Here is a 16,050-nt window from a genome sequence, read left to right as displayed (position 1 = left end):
CAGTCATAAGTTCAGATGTAAAAAATAAATAAACTTGTAGGATAGGGCTTCTATTACACTTAAATACTATACTGATATTATTTTATAACGAGTTGTGCTCAGATTTCCATGTGTTTCATTTACTCATTTAATAGCTTCTGTAACTCTTTTTTGTGGACAATTTATTAGGTCTAATTAGATTCTTCTTTGTCTTTTAGAAATGTGTAATATCAATGTTACATATTTCTGTTGTAACTGTTGTAACACTTTTTCTGTTGTAACACTGCAACTGGCATTTAAACGCAAGCGTCCGTGGCTTGGTATTTCAATTCATATTGATACATTGGAATGGTCATGGTAGTTGTTGGTATTAAATAAGTCTTATTTTTTTCTATGTGTCGCTGTTCAACAGCATGGTGCTGAAATTAACTGCAAGGTCCTTTTACACCCTATCAGTCACAAAATGCTTTAAGGTTTGTGGAGAACAGTGTATGATTCAGTACGATATTGAACATCACAAAAAAAAACTGTTGTAACCATTGTATTAAAGATATCTGCTATTAGAAATGGATACATATGTAAAATAAAACAAGTTAAGAAATTGTGTTTGGGATTTGTTCATGTTCTAAACCACCCTAACAGGAACAGATTAGTTCTCTTTTTTTTTTTTGGGGGGGGGGGGGGGGGGGGGGGGGGGGGGGGGGGGGGGGGGGGGGGTCTTTTGGTTTTAATGTGGCCCTAAGTGATTTCTTTTTTGTATGCACATTCATTTTTAATAGAAATAGAAGCTGTTAATTTTTTTTTTTTTTTTTTTTAACTAGGCATATGCATATCCGTATATTACTAATTTCCAAGTTAAACGTACAATATCAGTACCGACAATATATCATAGATGAATCTGATTTAACATACCTATATAAGACCACACTGCATGTTATAAATCGCTGGTATATGACAAAACTAAATAGACTTATTCTGGTGTGATTTTATTTAGATACTATGTACATACTTTGAATATAAGAAATTTTCAATATATGAACATATTTATATATAAAAAGTTATATATATATATATATATATATATATATATATATATATATATATATATATATATATATATATATATATATATATATATATATATGTGTGTGTGTGTGTGTGTGTGTGTGTTTTGTAAGACTAAAATTAGAGAGGTACGTGTTAATCTTTGTGGATAATTATATTAAGAAATAAGCCAATATAATACATTTAATGAAATTGAGTAGTCGTTTTCGACTTGTACTCTAAGTGCCGCTGTTGATCAACGAGGTGGTGTTCTGCAAATGCAGATCCAACAGGACCTCCCATATTATTACTCAGTATAAGACAGACAGAAAGAGCAGCTTGCTGTACAGTGCATGGATTACAACACAAAACCGCAGCTACAGGAATCCAGCTCATTTCAGATAAACTGAAAATACGGAGAAATCATCTTCTACAAAATACTGTTTTTTTTTTTTTTTATCTCGATATTGTTAGCACGTATTGGTGTACAGATTTGACTTATTATCATGCAAAATATTGGACTTGGTCGCATTAAAATCGGTTGCAGAAAGATAGGCTGGGCACTCAAATGGCAAGTACAGATTTTCATTTTGTGTATATGTGCTGCAGGGGTAGTTTTTGGGCAGGCTCGCTATTCTATTCCAGAAGAAATGGTAAAAGGATCATTTGTCGGTAATATTGCACAGGATCTGGGAATTGATCTAAAAAGATTGACGTCGGGCAAAGCCCGTGTCTTTACTGGCTATAGCAGCGATTATATTAAGCTAGATGTGGACAAAGGTACATTGTTTGTTAAAGAAAGAATAGACAGGGAACAGTTATGTGGTAAAATATCTGCATGCAGTTTACATTTTCAGATTGTTCTTGAAAATCCAATGGAGTTATTTCGTGTTACTGTAGAAATTATTGATATTAACGATAATGCTCCCACATTTCCCAAAAATGAAGTTACAGTAGAAATAAGCGAGTCAGCTCTACCAGGGGCGCGTTTCTTACTAGAAAGCGCCATGGACCCAGATGTCGGTGTTAACACTCTCCAAAGCTATTCACTGGAACCAAGTGATCATTTTATTTTAAAAACACACTCCCGTCCTGATGGCAGTAAATATATAGAGATGATCCTGAAAACACAGCTAGATCGAGAAAAGCAGGAACACCATACTTTAATATTAACTGCCGTTGATGGCGGGGACCCTCAGAGGTCCGGCACAGTTAAAATACTGAGTATTGTTCTAGATGCTAACGATAATCCTCCGGTTTTTAGCCAGACAGTTTACAAAGCTGCTGTACTTGAAAACTGTGTAAAAGGCACAGTAGTACTGACAATAAATGCAACTGATGCAGATAAAGGATCTAATGGAGCTGTAACTTACTCGTTTTCCCACGTCACAGAGAGTCTATCAGCGCTATTTGAGCTAGAACCTAATACTGGTGAAATAAAAGTGGTAGGCCAACTAGATTATGAAAATGTTAAGATCCACGAGGTTACTGTACAAGCAACAGACCACGGTGGTCTAACGGACTCTAGTAATGTAGTCTTTGAAATTATTGATGTCAATGATAATGTTCCAGTTATAACAATAATGTCATTCTCGAGTCTAATACCTGAAAACTCGTTACCAGGAACGATAATTGCTATGATCAATATCCAAGATCTGGACTCTGGAAAAAACAACGAGGTTCGTTGTTTAATTGATCAAAATCTTCCTTTTAAAATTGAATCTTCTTCAACAGACTTTTATACCTTGGTGACAGAACAAGTTTTAGACCGAGAAAAAGTATCAGAATACAAATTTACTATTACTGCTATAGACCAAGGAGAGCCTGCCCTCACAAGTAACTTGACAATTATGCTGAACATTTCGGATGTTAATGATAATGCACCAGAATTTAATCAGGGATCATATAACGCTTATGTGATGGAAAATAACTCCCCAGGATTATCCATACTTTCTATACAAGCCAAAGACCCGGATGCAAACCAGAATGCTCGTATTACTTACTTACTGGAAGCAACGCAAATAAACGGAATACCTATATCTTCATACATTTCTATTAACTCCGACAGTGGAATACTTTACGCAGTGCGCTCGTTTGATTATGAGAAAATAAGAGAGTTCCAAATTCACTTTAAAGCTCAAGATGGAGGTTCACCGCCACTTAGCAGCAACGTGACTGTAAACATTTTTGTGCAAGACCAGAACGACAATGCGCCTCAGATTCTCTATCCAGTACAAACTGAAGGCTCTCTGGTGGCTGAAATGGTGCCTCGTTCGGCTGATGTTGGCTATCTCGTGACTAAAGTGGTAGCTGTTGATGCTGACTCTGGACAGAATGCGTGGCTCTCATACAAACTACACAAAGCTACAGACTGGACACTTTTTGAAGTGGGACTGCAAAATGGGGAGATAAGGACGTTGCGCCAGGTTGCTGACAAAGATGCTCTGAAACAAAGACTTGTTGTTTTAGTGGAGGACAATGGTCAGCCCTCTCGTTCAGCTACAGTGAATGTGAACGTGGCGGTTGCAGACAGCTTCCCTGAAGTACTTTCAGAGTTCAGTGAAAATGCGCAGGATAAGGATTACAATGAAAATCTGACATTTTATCTGGTGGTGTCATTGGCTACAGTTTCGTTTCTTTTTATTGTCTCAATCATAGTTCTGACGTCAGTAAAGTTCTGTAAATGGAGACACTCTAGACTACTTCATGAATCAAACAGAAACCTTCCTGCTATTCCAGTTTACCCACCCCAATATACAGACGTTGGGGGGACAGGAACACTTCGACACGTGTACAATTACGAGGTTTGTTTAACTACTGATTCTGGAAAGAACGAGTTCAGGTATATCAGACCTTGCAGTCAAAGCCTTGTATGTGTTGACACCAGTGGAACAGAGACAATGCTGCACTTGCAGAAGGAAAATAACCTTCTTGATGTGACAGATCCTTCAATACAGGTGAGCCTTTGCTTATAAAGGCCATGGTAATATACCAATCAGTGCCTGTTATTATTATTATTATTATTATTATTATTATTATTATTATTATTATTATTATTATTATTATTGGATAACATAGTGTCTCAGGCTTATTATAGAGTGGTCAGATTGCTTTAAATAAGTATTTACTGTATCCATATCATTTTGGCTGCTTCTAGTATTGTGATACTAATTCAGATAACAATCGAGTGACATTTATAAATACAATTACTGAGGAGGCTCAACTGAGAATTAACATTTCCTTTGAGAGCTGGTCCTCAAGCTACCTGCTATTGAAGTGGAATGCATTTGCCAAACCAATGCAAACCGGTATGTAATTCAATCTATTAACGTACCGTCATTCAGCAGATTTCATTCTTTATGAAGCAATAATAAAAATATATATTTTATAGGGTGATGCAAAACCTTTGGCTATAGTAGGCTATATATCTATGTATGTATGTAAGTATGTTTTGTATGTATGTATGTATACTGTCAATTATTTAACTGTGTACAATGTTCTCGATGGCTTTTAATGAATTTTAATGTTAACAAAATGAGATAGTTGTGGTTTAAACTAAATTTATTCCCACGGGCATGAACAAATTGAAGACATAGATTTACAGTTATAGAGTGAAATGCAGTTTTGTTGTTGCCCTTGTTTTTTGAGAAGTCAAGTCTATAAAAGACATGTTTATGTCTTAAACTTTTGTGTTTATGTAATATATTACAGCATATATGTATATATTACATAATGTTGTATCATTTTAACACAGAATAACACGCTTTTTTTCTAGGAGTACTAGATGATATTAACAGAGTAAGTTAGCACTGCATAGCGATATTGTGTGAACTTTTTTAAACCTTGCACTTGGTGCCTTAAAAAAATGATGCTGAATGTGTTAATATAGTTTGTATTTCGTTCCTACTATAAATTGTTAATAATTGAACAATAAGTCAGGTATGTATTTTTTAATAATTCAAATCTTGCTAGTTTTATTTTCTCTTCAGTACAAATAATATTACCAGTATAACATATAACAATATTTCTGTGCGGTTCTTGACTTGGACTCTAAGTGCCGCTGTTGATCAACGAGGTGATGTTCTGCAAGCGCAGATCCAACAGGACCTCCCATAGTATTACTCAGTATAAGACAGACAGAAAGAGCAGCTTGCTATACAGTGCATGGATTACAACACAGAAACTGCGGAAACAGAAACACGGAATCGTTTTGCACAATTTGGATATAATGAGAAATTATCTCATAAAATAAATATATTTGGAGTTTTTGAGGACATGGTAATAAATACGTGTAATTAAAGATCATGCTAAATCCTGGATTCGGTCGACTTGAAATCGCCTTGAAAGGCTCGGCAATGAAATGGCAAGTACTGTTCTCTATTGTTTATATCTGTGCAGCACAGGGAGTGCATGGACAGATTCGATATTCTATTCCAGAAGAAATGGTGAAAGGGTCGTTGGTTGGTAATATCACACAAGATCTGGGATTAAATCTTAAAAGGCTGACGTCTGGCCGCGCTCGTATCTTTACTGGAGACAGCAGTGAGTACATTGAGCTAAATGTGGATAAAGGGATATTGCTTGTTAAAGAAAGAATAGACAGGGAGCAGTTGTGTGGACAGATATATCCATGCAGTGTGAGTTTTCAGGTTGTTCTCGACAATCCTATGGAGTTGTGTCGTATTAATGTTGAGATTTTAGATGTTAACGATAATGCGCCTACATTTCCCAAGAATGAAATTACATTAAAGATTAGTGAGTCGTCAGTGGCAGGAGCGCGATTCGTGCTGGAGACCGCTGTGGACCCTGATGTGGGCGTAAACACGATACAAAGCTATACCCTTAAACCGACTGATCATTTTAATTTAAAAATACACTCACAACTTGATGGAAGTAAATATGTCGAGATGGTGTTGCAAACCCCTTTGGATAGAGAAAAGCAAAATGATATTTCTTTAATATTAACTGCTATTGATGGTGGAGACCCTCAGAAGTCTGGCACAGTTAAAATACACGTCATTGTTCTTGATGCAAACGATAATGCGCCTGTTTTTAGCCAGGCAGTTTATAAAGCTACTGTGCATGAAAACGCATTAAAAGGTATATTAGTGACAACAGTCAGTGCAGCTGATGCAGACGAAGGATCCCATGGGCTTGTGACTTACTCGTTTGGTCACACAATAGATAACATTAATGATCTGTTCGAGTTAGACCAATACAATGGAGAAATTCGAGTAGCAGGGGATATTGATTTTGAAAAAACTAAATATTATCAAATGAATATACAGGCAAACGATCACGGCGGTCTTACAGATGCGTGTAAAGTAATAATTGAAATTGTAGATGAAAATGACAATACTCCTGTCATAACCCTCATGTCATTCTCGAGTCCAATTACTGAAGACGCATTGCCCGGGACTGTCGTTGCAATGATTAATGTCAAAGATATAGATTCTGGTAAAAACGGCCAGGTGCTTTGTTCAATCAACCGAAATATTCCATTTAAACTCAAATCGTCTTCAGATGATTTCTATAGTTTAGTGACCGATAATATTTTGGATCGCGAAAGTGTTTCTGAATATAACATTATTATTACTGCTACAGACGGGGGTACGCCTTCTCTGTCAAGCAACCAGACAATAACTCTAAAGATATCTGATGTTAACGATAATGCGCCTACATTTGATCAAGAGTCATACACGGCATATGTGATGGAAAACAATTCTCCAAGTTTGTCTGTCTTTTCTTTACAAGCTAAAGACGCCGACTGCGACCAGAATTCACGCATTTCTTATTTTATTGAAGACGCGTTTATTAATGAAACACCTGTGTCTTCATATATTTCCATTAACTCGGATAGTGGTGTCCTGTATGCGGTAAGTTCCTTTGATTATGAGAAAATAAGAGACTTTCAGATCCACATTAAAGCTCTGGATGGAGGTTCCCCTCCTCTTAGCAGCAACGTGACTGTAAACATCTTTGTGCAAGATGAGAACGACAATGCGCCTCAGATTCTCTATCCAGTACAAACTGGAGGCTCTCTGGTGGCTGAAATGGTGCCTCGTTCAGCTGATGTTGGCTATCTTGTGACTAAAGTGGTAGCTGTTGATGCCGACTCTGGGCAGAATGCGTGGCTTTCATATAAACTGCACAAAGCTACAGACAGGACACTTTTTGAAGTGGGGCTGCAAAATGGGGAGATACGGACGTTGCGCCAGGTTGTTGACAAAGATGCTGTGAAACAAAGACTTGTTGTTTTAGTGGAGGACAATGGTCAGCCCTCTCGTTCAGCTACAGTGAATGTGAACGTGGCGGTTGCAGACAGCTTTCCTGAAGTACTTTCAGAGTTCAGTGACAGTGCGCAGGATAAGGATTACAATGAAAATCTGACATTTTATTTAGTGGTGTCATTGGCTACAGTTTCCTTTCTTTTTATTGTCTCCATTATAATTATTTTGTCAGTAAAGTTCTGTAAATGGAGACAATCCAGACTGTTTTATAAATCAAATGGGAACCTCCCTGTAATTCCAAGTTCATATTACCCTCCTCAATATACAGACGTTGGAGGGAATGGAACTCTTCGCCACGTGTACAATTACGAGGTTTGTTTAACTACTGATTCCGGAAAGAGCGAGTTCAGGTATATCAGACCTTGCAGTCAAAGCCTTGTATGTGTTGAACCCAGTGGAACAGAGACAATGCTGCACTCGCAAAAAGAGAAGAATGTCACACAAGACAAGGATATTTACACACAGGTGAGCCTTTCTTAATAAAAGCCAATGTTAGCCTATATTTGTGAAGCAGTATATCATTTTTAAAACCAGACTGTTCAACGAGAAGCCCTTTGATGTACATATACTAGCTATTGGTAACGCTTTATTTAAATTACACACTATGTGTCATTCATAACCCCATTAACAAAGCCACACTATGCTAGCCATACGCATTGACCTTCATGATTACTTTGCATATCGACATAACATCCATATACGAGTTCATTACGTGCCGTCATAACACATGTATGACTGGTAGCCAGAAACAGCTTTATTATAATTCTTAGAATATTTGTTGCAGAATTATAGTAACAGAATTATAGTATTTATAGTTATGACAACATATTATGAATACTTGTGTGCATGTTATGTAGGTTTTCAAAATTATTATTATTATTATTATTATTATTATTATTATTATTTATTATTATTATTATTATTATTATTGTGGCTTTTACATTATAGCTTGCTCCACCTTCAAACATATTTTTTTGTATCTATGTATCTATGAATGTGTGTATGTATGTATCTAAATAAGTAAGTATGTATTGTAAGTATTTATGTAGACTTGACCACCAGTCCTTGGTTAATAATATCATTGCACCTGTTCAGTGTATTTGGTCATATAAAGTTATGTTCCTTATAAAGGCTGATTTCTTTATTGTGGTATTGGGGTAGGTATCAGTTGTCTAATCAGCACACGAAGCAACCTTTGCTCGCAGTGCTGACCGCGGTAGAGCTGTAAGGGATTTAACACATCTTACCCCATGGAAAGTAGGATCTAGATTCAAGATGTTCGAACTGTCACTTTGATTTCAATCTAATTAATGGGCTTCATTTCATAGCCTATGCAAACTGTTTATATTGATATGTTCATCCCTGTGAGCAAAGATTGAATTTTATATTGAAGTGTCATGCTTTGCAGAATATCAGTTTTATCATTTGGATAAGGATTCTGCTGTCTTATAAAAGCAGTTACAAGTAACTTGTTAGCCTTTAACTGTATCAAACTTTCTAAGAATTGCCCGTTTAACTTATTACAATGTAATGTCAATATGATTTATTTATTTTGTCTTTCTCTTAATAGTTTAAGGTGATTATTAAGTATGCAGATTTTTTATTACTTGCTTTTAACATACAAAAATAAAAAATAAAATGTTCTGATATAGATCTTCACCAAAATACTGTATTTAAAAAGCTTGAGAGAGAGAATCAGAAGATAAAGCTTTAAAATATCAGTTGTGCAATTATTGACTGGGACTGTAAGTGCCGCTGTTGGCTAACCAGGTGATGTGTTCCAAGCAGAGACCCACCAGAACCTCCCATAATATTACTCTGTGTAACACAGAGAGAAAGAGCATCTGGCACTATACACTGCTTGGATTACACACAGAAACTGCGCACACAGAAACTCAGGACATTTTGGATTAAAACCATATAGCTATAATTCACCTTCTTAAAAAACATTGTATTCTTGGATACTTTATACTCACAGTGATATTAAGATTAAATTAATAATCACGTAAAACATGGGATTTTCTCGTCTTGAACCTGTCTGGAGAAGGATAGGCAGGACTCTCAAATAGCAAGTACAGTGGTTCTTTGTTTGTATGTATACTGCAGAGGTAGTTTATGGACAGATTCAATATTCAGTTCCAGAAGAAATGACAAAGGGTTCATTTGTAGGTAACGTTGCACAAGATTTAGGATTCGATCTTGAAAGACTGGAGTCTGGCAACGCTCGTATATTTGCAGGGGGCTCCACCGAGTACATTGAGCTAAACACAAAAAAAGGGATATTGGTTGTTAAAGAAAGGCTAGACAGAGAACGGTTATGTAGGCAAATAACTCCTTGCAGTTTCAGATTTGAGGTTATTCTTGACAAGCCCATGGAACTGTATCGGGTTGATGTTGAGAGTGTAGATGTTAACGACAATGCGCCCACATTTCTCAAGAAAGAAATTACATTAGAAATAAGCGAATCATCTCTTCCTGGGGCACTCTGTGCTAGAGAGCGCAGTGGACCCGGATGTGGGTATTAACACGATCCAGAGCTATACACTTAAACCTAGTGATACTTTCGAATTAAATGTAAACACCCACCTTGATGGTAGTAAATCTTTGGAGATGATTCTACAAACATCTCTGGACAGAGAAAAGCAAGACGAGCTTTCTTTAATATTAACTGCTTTTGATGGTGGGAGTCCTCAGAGGTCTGGGACAGTTATTATAAATATCATTGTTCTCGATGCAAACGATAATGCTCCTGTTTTTAGTCAGGCAGTTTACAAAGCTGAAGTATTTGAAAATGCTTTAAAGGGAGACATAATTTTGACAGTAACTGCAACTGATGTAGACAAGGGATCGTATGGATATGTAACCTATTCATTTACTCACGTCGCTGAAAGGGTTGGTGAATTGTTCGACCTTAATCCAAATAATGGTGAAATAACAGTAGCAGGAGATATCGATTATGAAAAAGCGAAGTTATATCAAATGAACGTACAGGCAAAAGACCACGGTGGTCTAACGGATTCTACTAAAATAATGATTGCAATAATTGATGTAAATGACAATGTCCCTATAATAACTATCATGTCATTCTCGAGTCCAATCCCTGAAGACTCAAAACCCGGAACCGCCGTAGCTATGGTTAACGTCCAAGACCTAGACTCTGGTAACAATGGAAAGGTTACCTGTGTCATTAACAAACATATCCCTTTCGAAATAAAATCCTCATTAACTAACTACTACAGTTTAGTAACTGAAAATATTTTGGATAGTGAAAAAATCTCAGAATATAACATTACCATTATAGCCATAGACGAAGGATCGCCCCCACTTTCCAGTAGCCAGAATATAACACTGAAAATATCTGATGTTAACGACAATGCGCCTACTTTCAATCACGCATTATATACCGCACATGTGAGTGAAAACAACTCCCCGGGAGTATCTATCTTTTCTGTGCAAGCTCGAGACGCTGATTCGAACCAGAACGCTCTTATAGTTTACTTTCTTGAAGAAGACACTTTCAATGGAACGCCTGTATCATCATATATTTCTATCAACTCAGACAGTGGAATACTTTACGCAGTGCGCTCGTTTGATTATGAGCAAATCAGAGAGTTCCAAATCCACGTTAAAGCTCAAGATGGAGGTTCCCCTCCTCTTAGCAGCAACGTGACTGTAAACATCTTTGTGCAAGATAAGAACGACAATGCGCCTCAGATTCTCTATCCAGTACAAACTGAAGGCTCTCTGGTGGCTGAAATGGTGCCTCGTTCAGCTGATGTTGGCTATCTTGTGACTAAAGTGGTAGCTGTTGATGCCGACTCTGGACAGAATGCGTGGCTCTCATACAAACTGCACAAAGCTACAGACTGGACACTTTTTGAAGTGGGGCTGCAAAATGGGGAGATACGGACGTTGCGCCAGGTTGTTGACAAAGATGCTATGAAACAAAGACTTGTTGTTTTAGTGGAGGACAATGGTCAGCCGTCTAGTTCAGCTACAGTGAATGTGAACGTGGCGGTTGCAGATAGCTTCCCTGAAGTACTTTCAGAGTTCAGTGACAGTGCGCAGGATAAGGATTACAATGAAAATCTGACATTTTATTTGGTGGTGTCATTGGCTACAGTTTCCTTTCTTTTTATTGTCTCCATTATAATTATTTTGTCACTAAAGTTCTGCAATTGGAGACAATCCAGACTGTTTTATAAATCAAATGGGAACCTCCCTGTAATTCCAAGTTCATATTACCCTCCTCAATATGCAGACGTTGGTGGGAATGGAACTCTTCGCCACGTGTACAATTACGAGGTTTGTTTAACTACTGATTCTGGAAAGAGCGAGTTCAGGTATATCAGACCGGGCAGTCAAAGCCTTGTATGTGTTGACCCCAGTGGAACAGAGACAATGCTGCACTCGCAAAAAGAGAAGAATGTCACACAAGACACGGATATTTACACACAGGTGAGCCTTTGTTTATAAAGGCCCATATTAGGATATATTTTCGTAGCGTAAATTTGTAAGTGTTTATAATTTGCAGGACAAGAAAGTTCTCCCTTCAATGTTTTTATGGAACATCACAACACAGTGATTGTGGTGTAATCATATTTTACCATGTTCTGTTTCAATATAGAAAACACAAGCTGTACTGTGCGTGTGTGCGTTTTCTATTAAATCAGGTGTTTACCTCGTATGTGGTATTGTTATTGTATATATGACTGTGATTGTGATACTTGTCCGTGTCCTCCAAGACCCTATTATAAGCCAGTCTAATGCTCCTAATGCTTTTTTTTTCCATAGTTCCAAAATGAAATCAGTGGGAATTCTAACTATCAGATTTATGAAATACCATACCATGATCAGAGTCTTTCTAATAACTTCGTAGCTTCGTCATACATTTAAATGCATCTTTTTTCATTTTATAATAGTTTTTAAATAAAATATAATTTTAAAAAGCAGGTATTGAATATGTTAATTAATTATAAACTATATTGTGTTGACAATCTAAATAGTAATTTTAAAACTACCTTCTACCATCTCTTGTAACTGGAAATCCCCAGTCTATTTTTCAACAATATATGTTGCTGTCAGGTAGCGGTGTAATACGGCGCCACGAAAACCGTAAATAACTAAACACAGCATGCAAAGCTGGGTCCTATACACCCTCTTATTGGATTACACTTCTTTTCTGAACATCAGAGTGCATCCTTTGTATAGATTTTACATTCAAACACAAACTCGTGTAAATTCGATGTAAACCGTTGTTTTTAAAATAAGCAGATGGCTGGTGTGATTTTGTAATAACCGTACACGTGCTATCAGTGCAATCCTCACTTTGGCTGTTCTCTGCATACACTGTACACTCAGTCATATGTACTTATTATAGAACACTCCAGTTTTCTATTGTTCTTCCTTTCTGTTTAAACTTTAACATATTGAATAGGTTTCTTCACCGACATCTGGTAAAACTAATTCTAAGTTTTCTACAGAATACTAAAGTATTCATTTGCTTTAACTATCTTGTGCAGTTTTAGAATTTGACTCTAAGTGCCGCTGTTGATCAATGAGGCGATATTCTTCAAGTGCAGATCCAGCAGGACCTCCCCTATTATTGCTCAGTATAAGACAGACAGAAATAGCAGCTCGTTATAGAGTGCGTGGATAACAACACAGAAACTGCGGATACAGAAATGCAGAACATTCTGGACGAGCTGATTAACTGAAAGGCATATTTGTATTTATATTTGTTGATAAAAAATTTTTATGGACGATTACACGTCACCAGTAATGTGCAAAATCGACTATTTATCATGCTAAATCGTGGGTTTTGTCTTCTTGAAACCGCCTGGAAAAACACAGGCTGGACACTAAAATGGCAAGTACAATTCTTCCTCTTGTGTGTGTATACTACAGACGTAGTTTATGGACAGATTCGATATACTCTCCCAGAAGAAATGAAAAAGGGATCATTTGTCGGTAATGTTGCACAAGACTTGGGGTTAGATCTTAACAGATTAAAATCTGGCAGCGCTCGTATTTTTACTCGAAGCAGTGCCGAGTATATGGAGCTGAATATAGATAAAGGGCAATTGGTTGTAAAAGAAAGAATAGACAGGGAACGGTTATGTGAGCAAATGTCTCCATGCAGTTTGAGTTTTGAAATTATTCTTGCAAATCCAATGGAGTTATTTCGTGTTACTGTAGAAATTATTGATATTAACGATAATGCTCCCATATTTCCCAAAAATGAAGTTACAGTACAAATAAGCGAGTTAGCTGTACCAGGGGCGCGTTTCTTATTAGAAAGCGCCATGGATCCTGATGTGGGTGTTAACACTCTCCAAAGCTATTCACTGGAACCAAGTGATCATTTTATTTTAAAAACACACTCCCGTCCTGATGGCAGTAAATATGTAGAGATGATGCTGCAAATACCGCTGGATCGAGAAAAGCAGGAACACCATTCCTTAATATTAACTGCAGTTGATGGCGGGGACCCTCAGAGGTCTGGCACAGTTAAAATACATGTTGTTGTCCTTGATGCAAACGACAATGCTCCCGTGTTTAGCCAGTCAGTTTACAAAGCTACTGTGCTTGAAAATGCATTAACAGGCACAATAGTGACGACAGTAAATGCATTTGATGCAGATACAGGGTCAAATGCAGAAGTACATTACTCGTTTTCTCACATGACTCATAGCGTTTCAGCCCTATTTGAGATAGAACCAAATACTGGTGAAATAAAAGTAATAGGGCAACTTGATTTTGAGAAAACTAAAATATATGAGATTAACATACAAGCAACAGACCTTGGCGGTCTTACAGACTCTGGTAAAGTAATAATTGAAGTTATTGACATAAATGATAACATTCCATCTGTAACTATGATGTCATTCTCGAGTCCAATACCCGAAGACTCCTTACCTGGAACTGTGATAGCTATGATTAATGTTGAAGATCTAGATTCTGGTAAAAACGGGCAGGTTCGTTGTTCAATTACCAGAAATTTGCCTTTTAAAATCAAGTCGTCCTTAACTAACTACTATAGTTTAGTGACTGGAAGTATTTTAGATCGTGAAACAGTCTCCGAATATAACATAACCATCACTGCAATAGACGAGGGAGAGCCTCCTCTGTCAAGTAACCTGACAATACAACTGACAATATCTGATGTTAACGACAATGCACCGAAATTCGACCAGGACGTATACACCGCTTATGTGATGGAAAACAACTCCCCAGGATTATCTATATTTTCTTTACAAGCCAAAGACTCTGACTGGAGCCAGAATTCGCGTATCTCTTACTTTCTTGAAGAAAAGCAAATTAACATGACGCCAGTATCTTATTATATTTCAATTAATTCAGACGCTGGTACAATTTATGCTGTGCGGTCATTTGACTATGAGCAAATAAGAGACTTTCAAATTCACGTTAAAGCGCAGGATGGAGGTTCTCCACCTCTTAGCAGCAACGTGACTGTAAACATCTTTGTGCAAGACCAGAACGACAATGCGCCTCAGATTCTCTATCCAGTACAAACTGAAGGCTCTCTGGTGGCTGAAATGGTGCCTCGTTCAGCTGATGTTGGCTATCTTGTAACTAAAGTGGTAGCTGTTGATGCCGACTCTGGACAGAATGCGTGGCTCCAATACAAACTGCACAAAGCTACAGACAGGACACTTTTTGAAGTGGGACTGCAAAATGGGGAGATACGGACGTTGCGTCAGGTTGTTGACAAAGATGCTGTGAAACAAAGACTTGTTGTTTTAGTGGAGGACAATGGTCAGCCCTCTCGTTCAGCTACAGTGAATGTGAACGTGGCGGTTGCAGACAGCTTCCCTGAAGTACTTTCCGAATTTAGCGATGTCACACAAGATACCAATTACAATGAAAATATGACATTTTATTTGGTGGTGTCATTGGCTACAGTTTCCTTTCTTTTTATTGTCTTCATTATAATGCTGTTGTCCGTAAAGTTCTGCAAATGGAGACAATCCAGACTGTTTTATAAATCAAACGGAAACCTCCCTGCTATTCCATATTACCCACCCCAGTATGCAGACGTTGGGGGGACAGGAACACTTCGACATGTGTACAATTACGAGGTGTGTTTAACAACTGACTCGGGAAAGAGCGAATTCAAATACATCAGACCTTGTAGCCAAGGCGTTTTAAGTGCTGACCCGAGTGCTGCAGAGACCATGCTGCATGTGCAGAAGGAGAAGAATCTAATTGACGACACAGACCCTTCCTTACAGGTGAGTCTTCGTTGATAAAGACATTGCAGTGACTTTGTACTGGGCAATAATTGCTACATTAAAAAAAAAAAAAAAAAATCTTTAGATTGCAAGCACTTATCAGTTACAATAACAAACCATTCTGTAGATCTTTTCCATAAAATAGGTTATTATACACACATAAACAAACAGTATAGAGTGTAGATATAGAATACAGGTATGATTTGGTACAACCTGATTGTTGTGAAATGGTTTTTGTATACAATGCTAGATAGACAGAGTTAACGGGCTGGATTTTTCACTGTGTGATTGCCCATGTCATATATACAGTATGGAGTGACCGGTTGCCTGCATTTTATCCATAGTGGCTAATATGGGCCTGTATCTGTATATACATAGTTTATTACTTTAATAAATAGTTTGTATGATTACATATTTGCTATTAATTTCTTTGTTTATCATATTTTATATTGCATTATATCTCACTTCAGTTGTCATTTCTC

The 16,050-nt window shown here is 37.2% G+C and overlaps 1 protein-coding gene and 1 pseudogene across 16 annotated transcripts in view; both read left to right on the top strand.

Moving 5' to 3' along the window:
• The window catches only part of LOC121296790 (protocadherin gamma-A4-like), a 115,879-nt gene that overhangs the window by 73,823 nt on the left and 26,006 nt on the right, over positions 1-16,050 (top strand). Inside the window, exon 1 of one of the 16 annotated variants that reach the window (XM_041222584.1) lies at positions 1,387-3,980. The exons of 13 other annotated variants lie outside the window; for them this stretch is intronic. In XM_041222584.1, coding sequence (XP_041078518.1) covers positions 1,530-3,980 — 2,451 coding nt within the window. In that variant the 5' untranslated portion in view covers positions 1,387-1,529. Of the gene's footprint in view, positions 1-1,386; positions 3,981-5,195; positions 7,779-9,786; positions 11,772-16,050 lie in introns of those variants that run through there. 2 more of the 16 variants (XM_041222582.1, XM_041222593.1) reach the window with 2 other exon arrangements.
• Positions 12,271-15,568, top strand: LOC121296792 (annotated as a pseudogene).

The sequence above is a fragment of the Polyodon spathula genome, chromosome 22 (genome assembly GCF_017654505.1).
Source record: "Polyodon spathula isolate WHYD16114869_AA chromosome 22, ASM1765450v1, whole genome shotgun sequence".
Lineage (NCBI taxonomy): Eukaryota > Metazoa > Chordata > Actinopteri > Acipenseriformes > Polyodontidae > Polyodon > Polyodon spathula.
The sequence above is the reverse complement of the archived record's forward strand: the minus strand, read 5'-3'. Positions and strand labels throughout refer to the sequence as shown.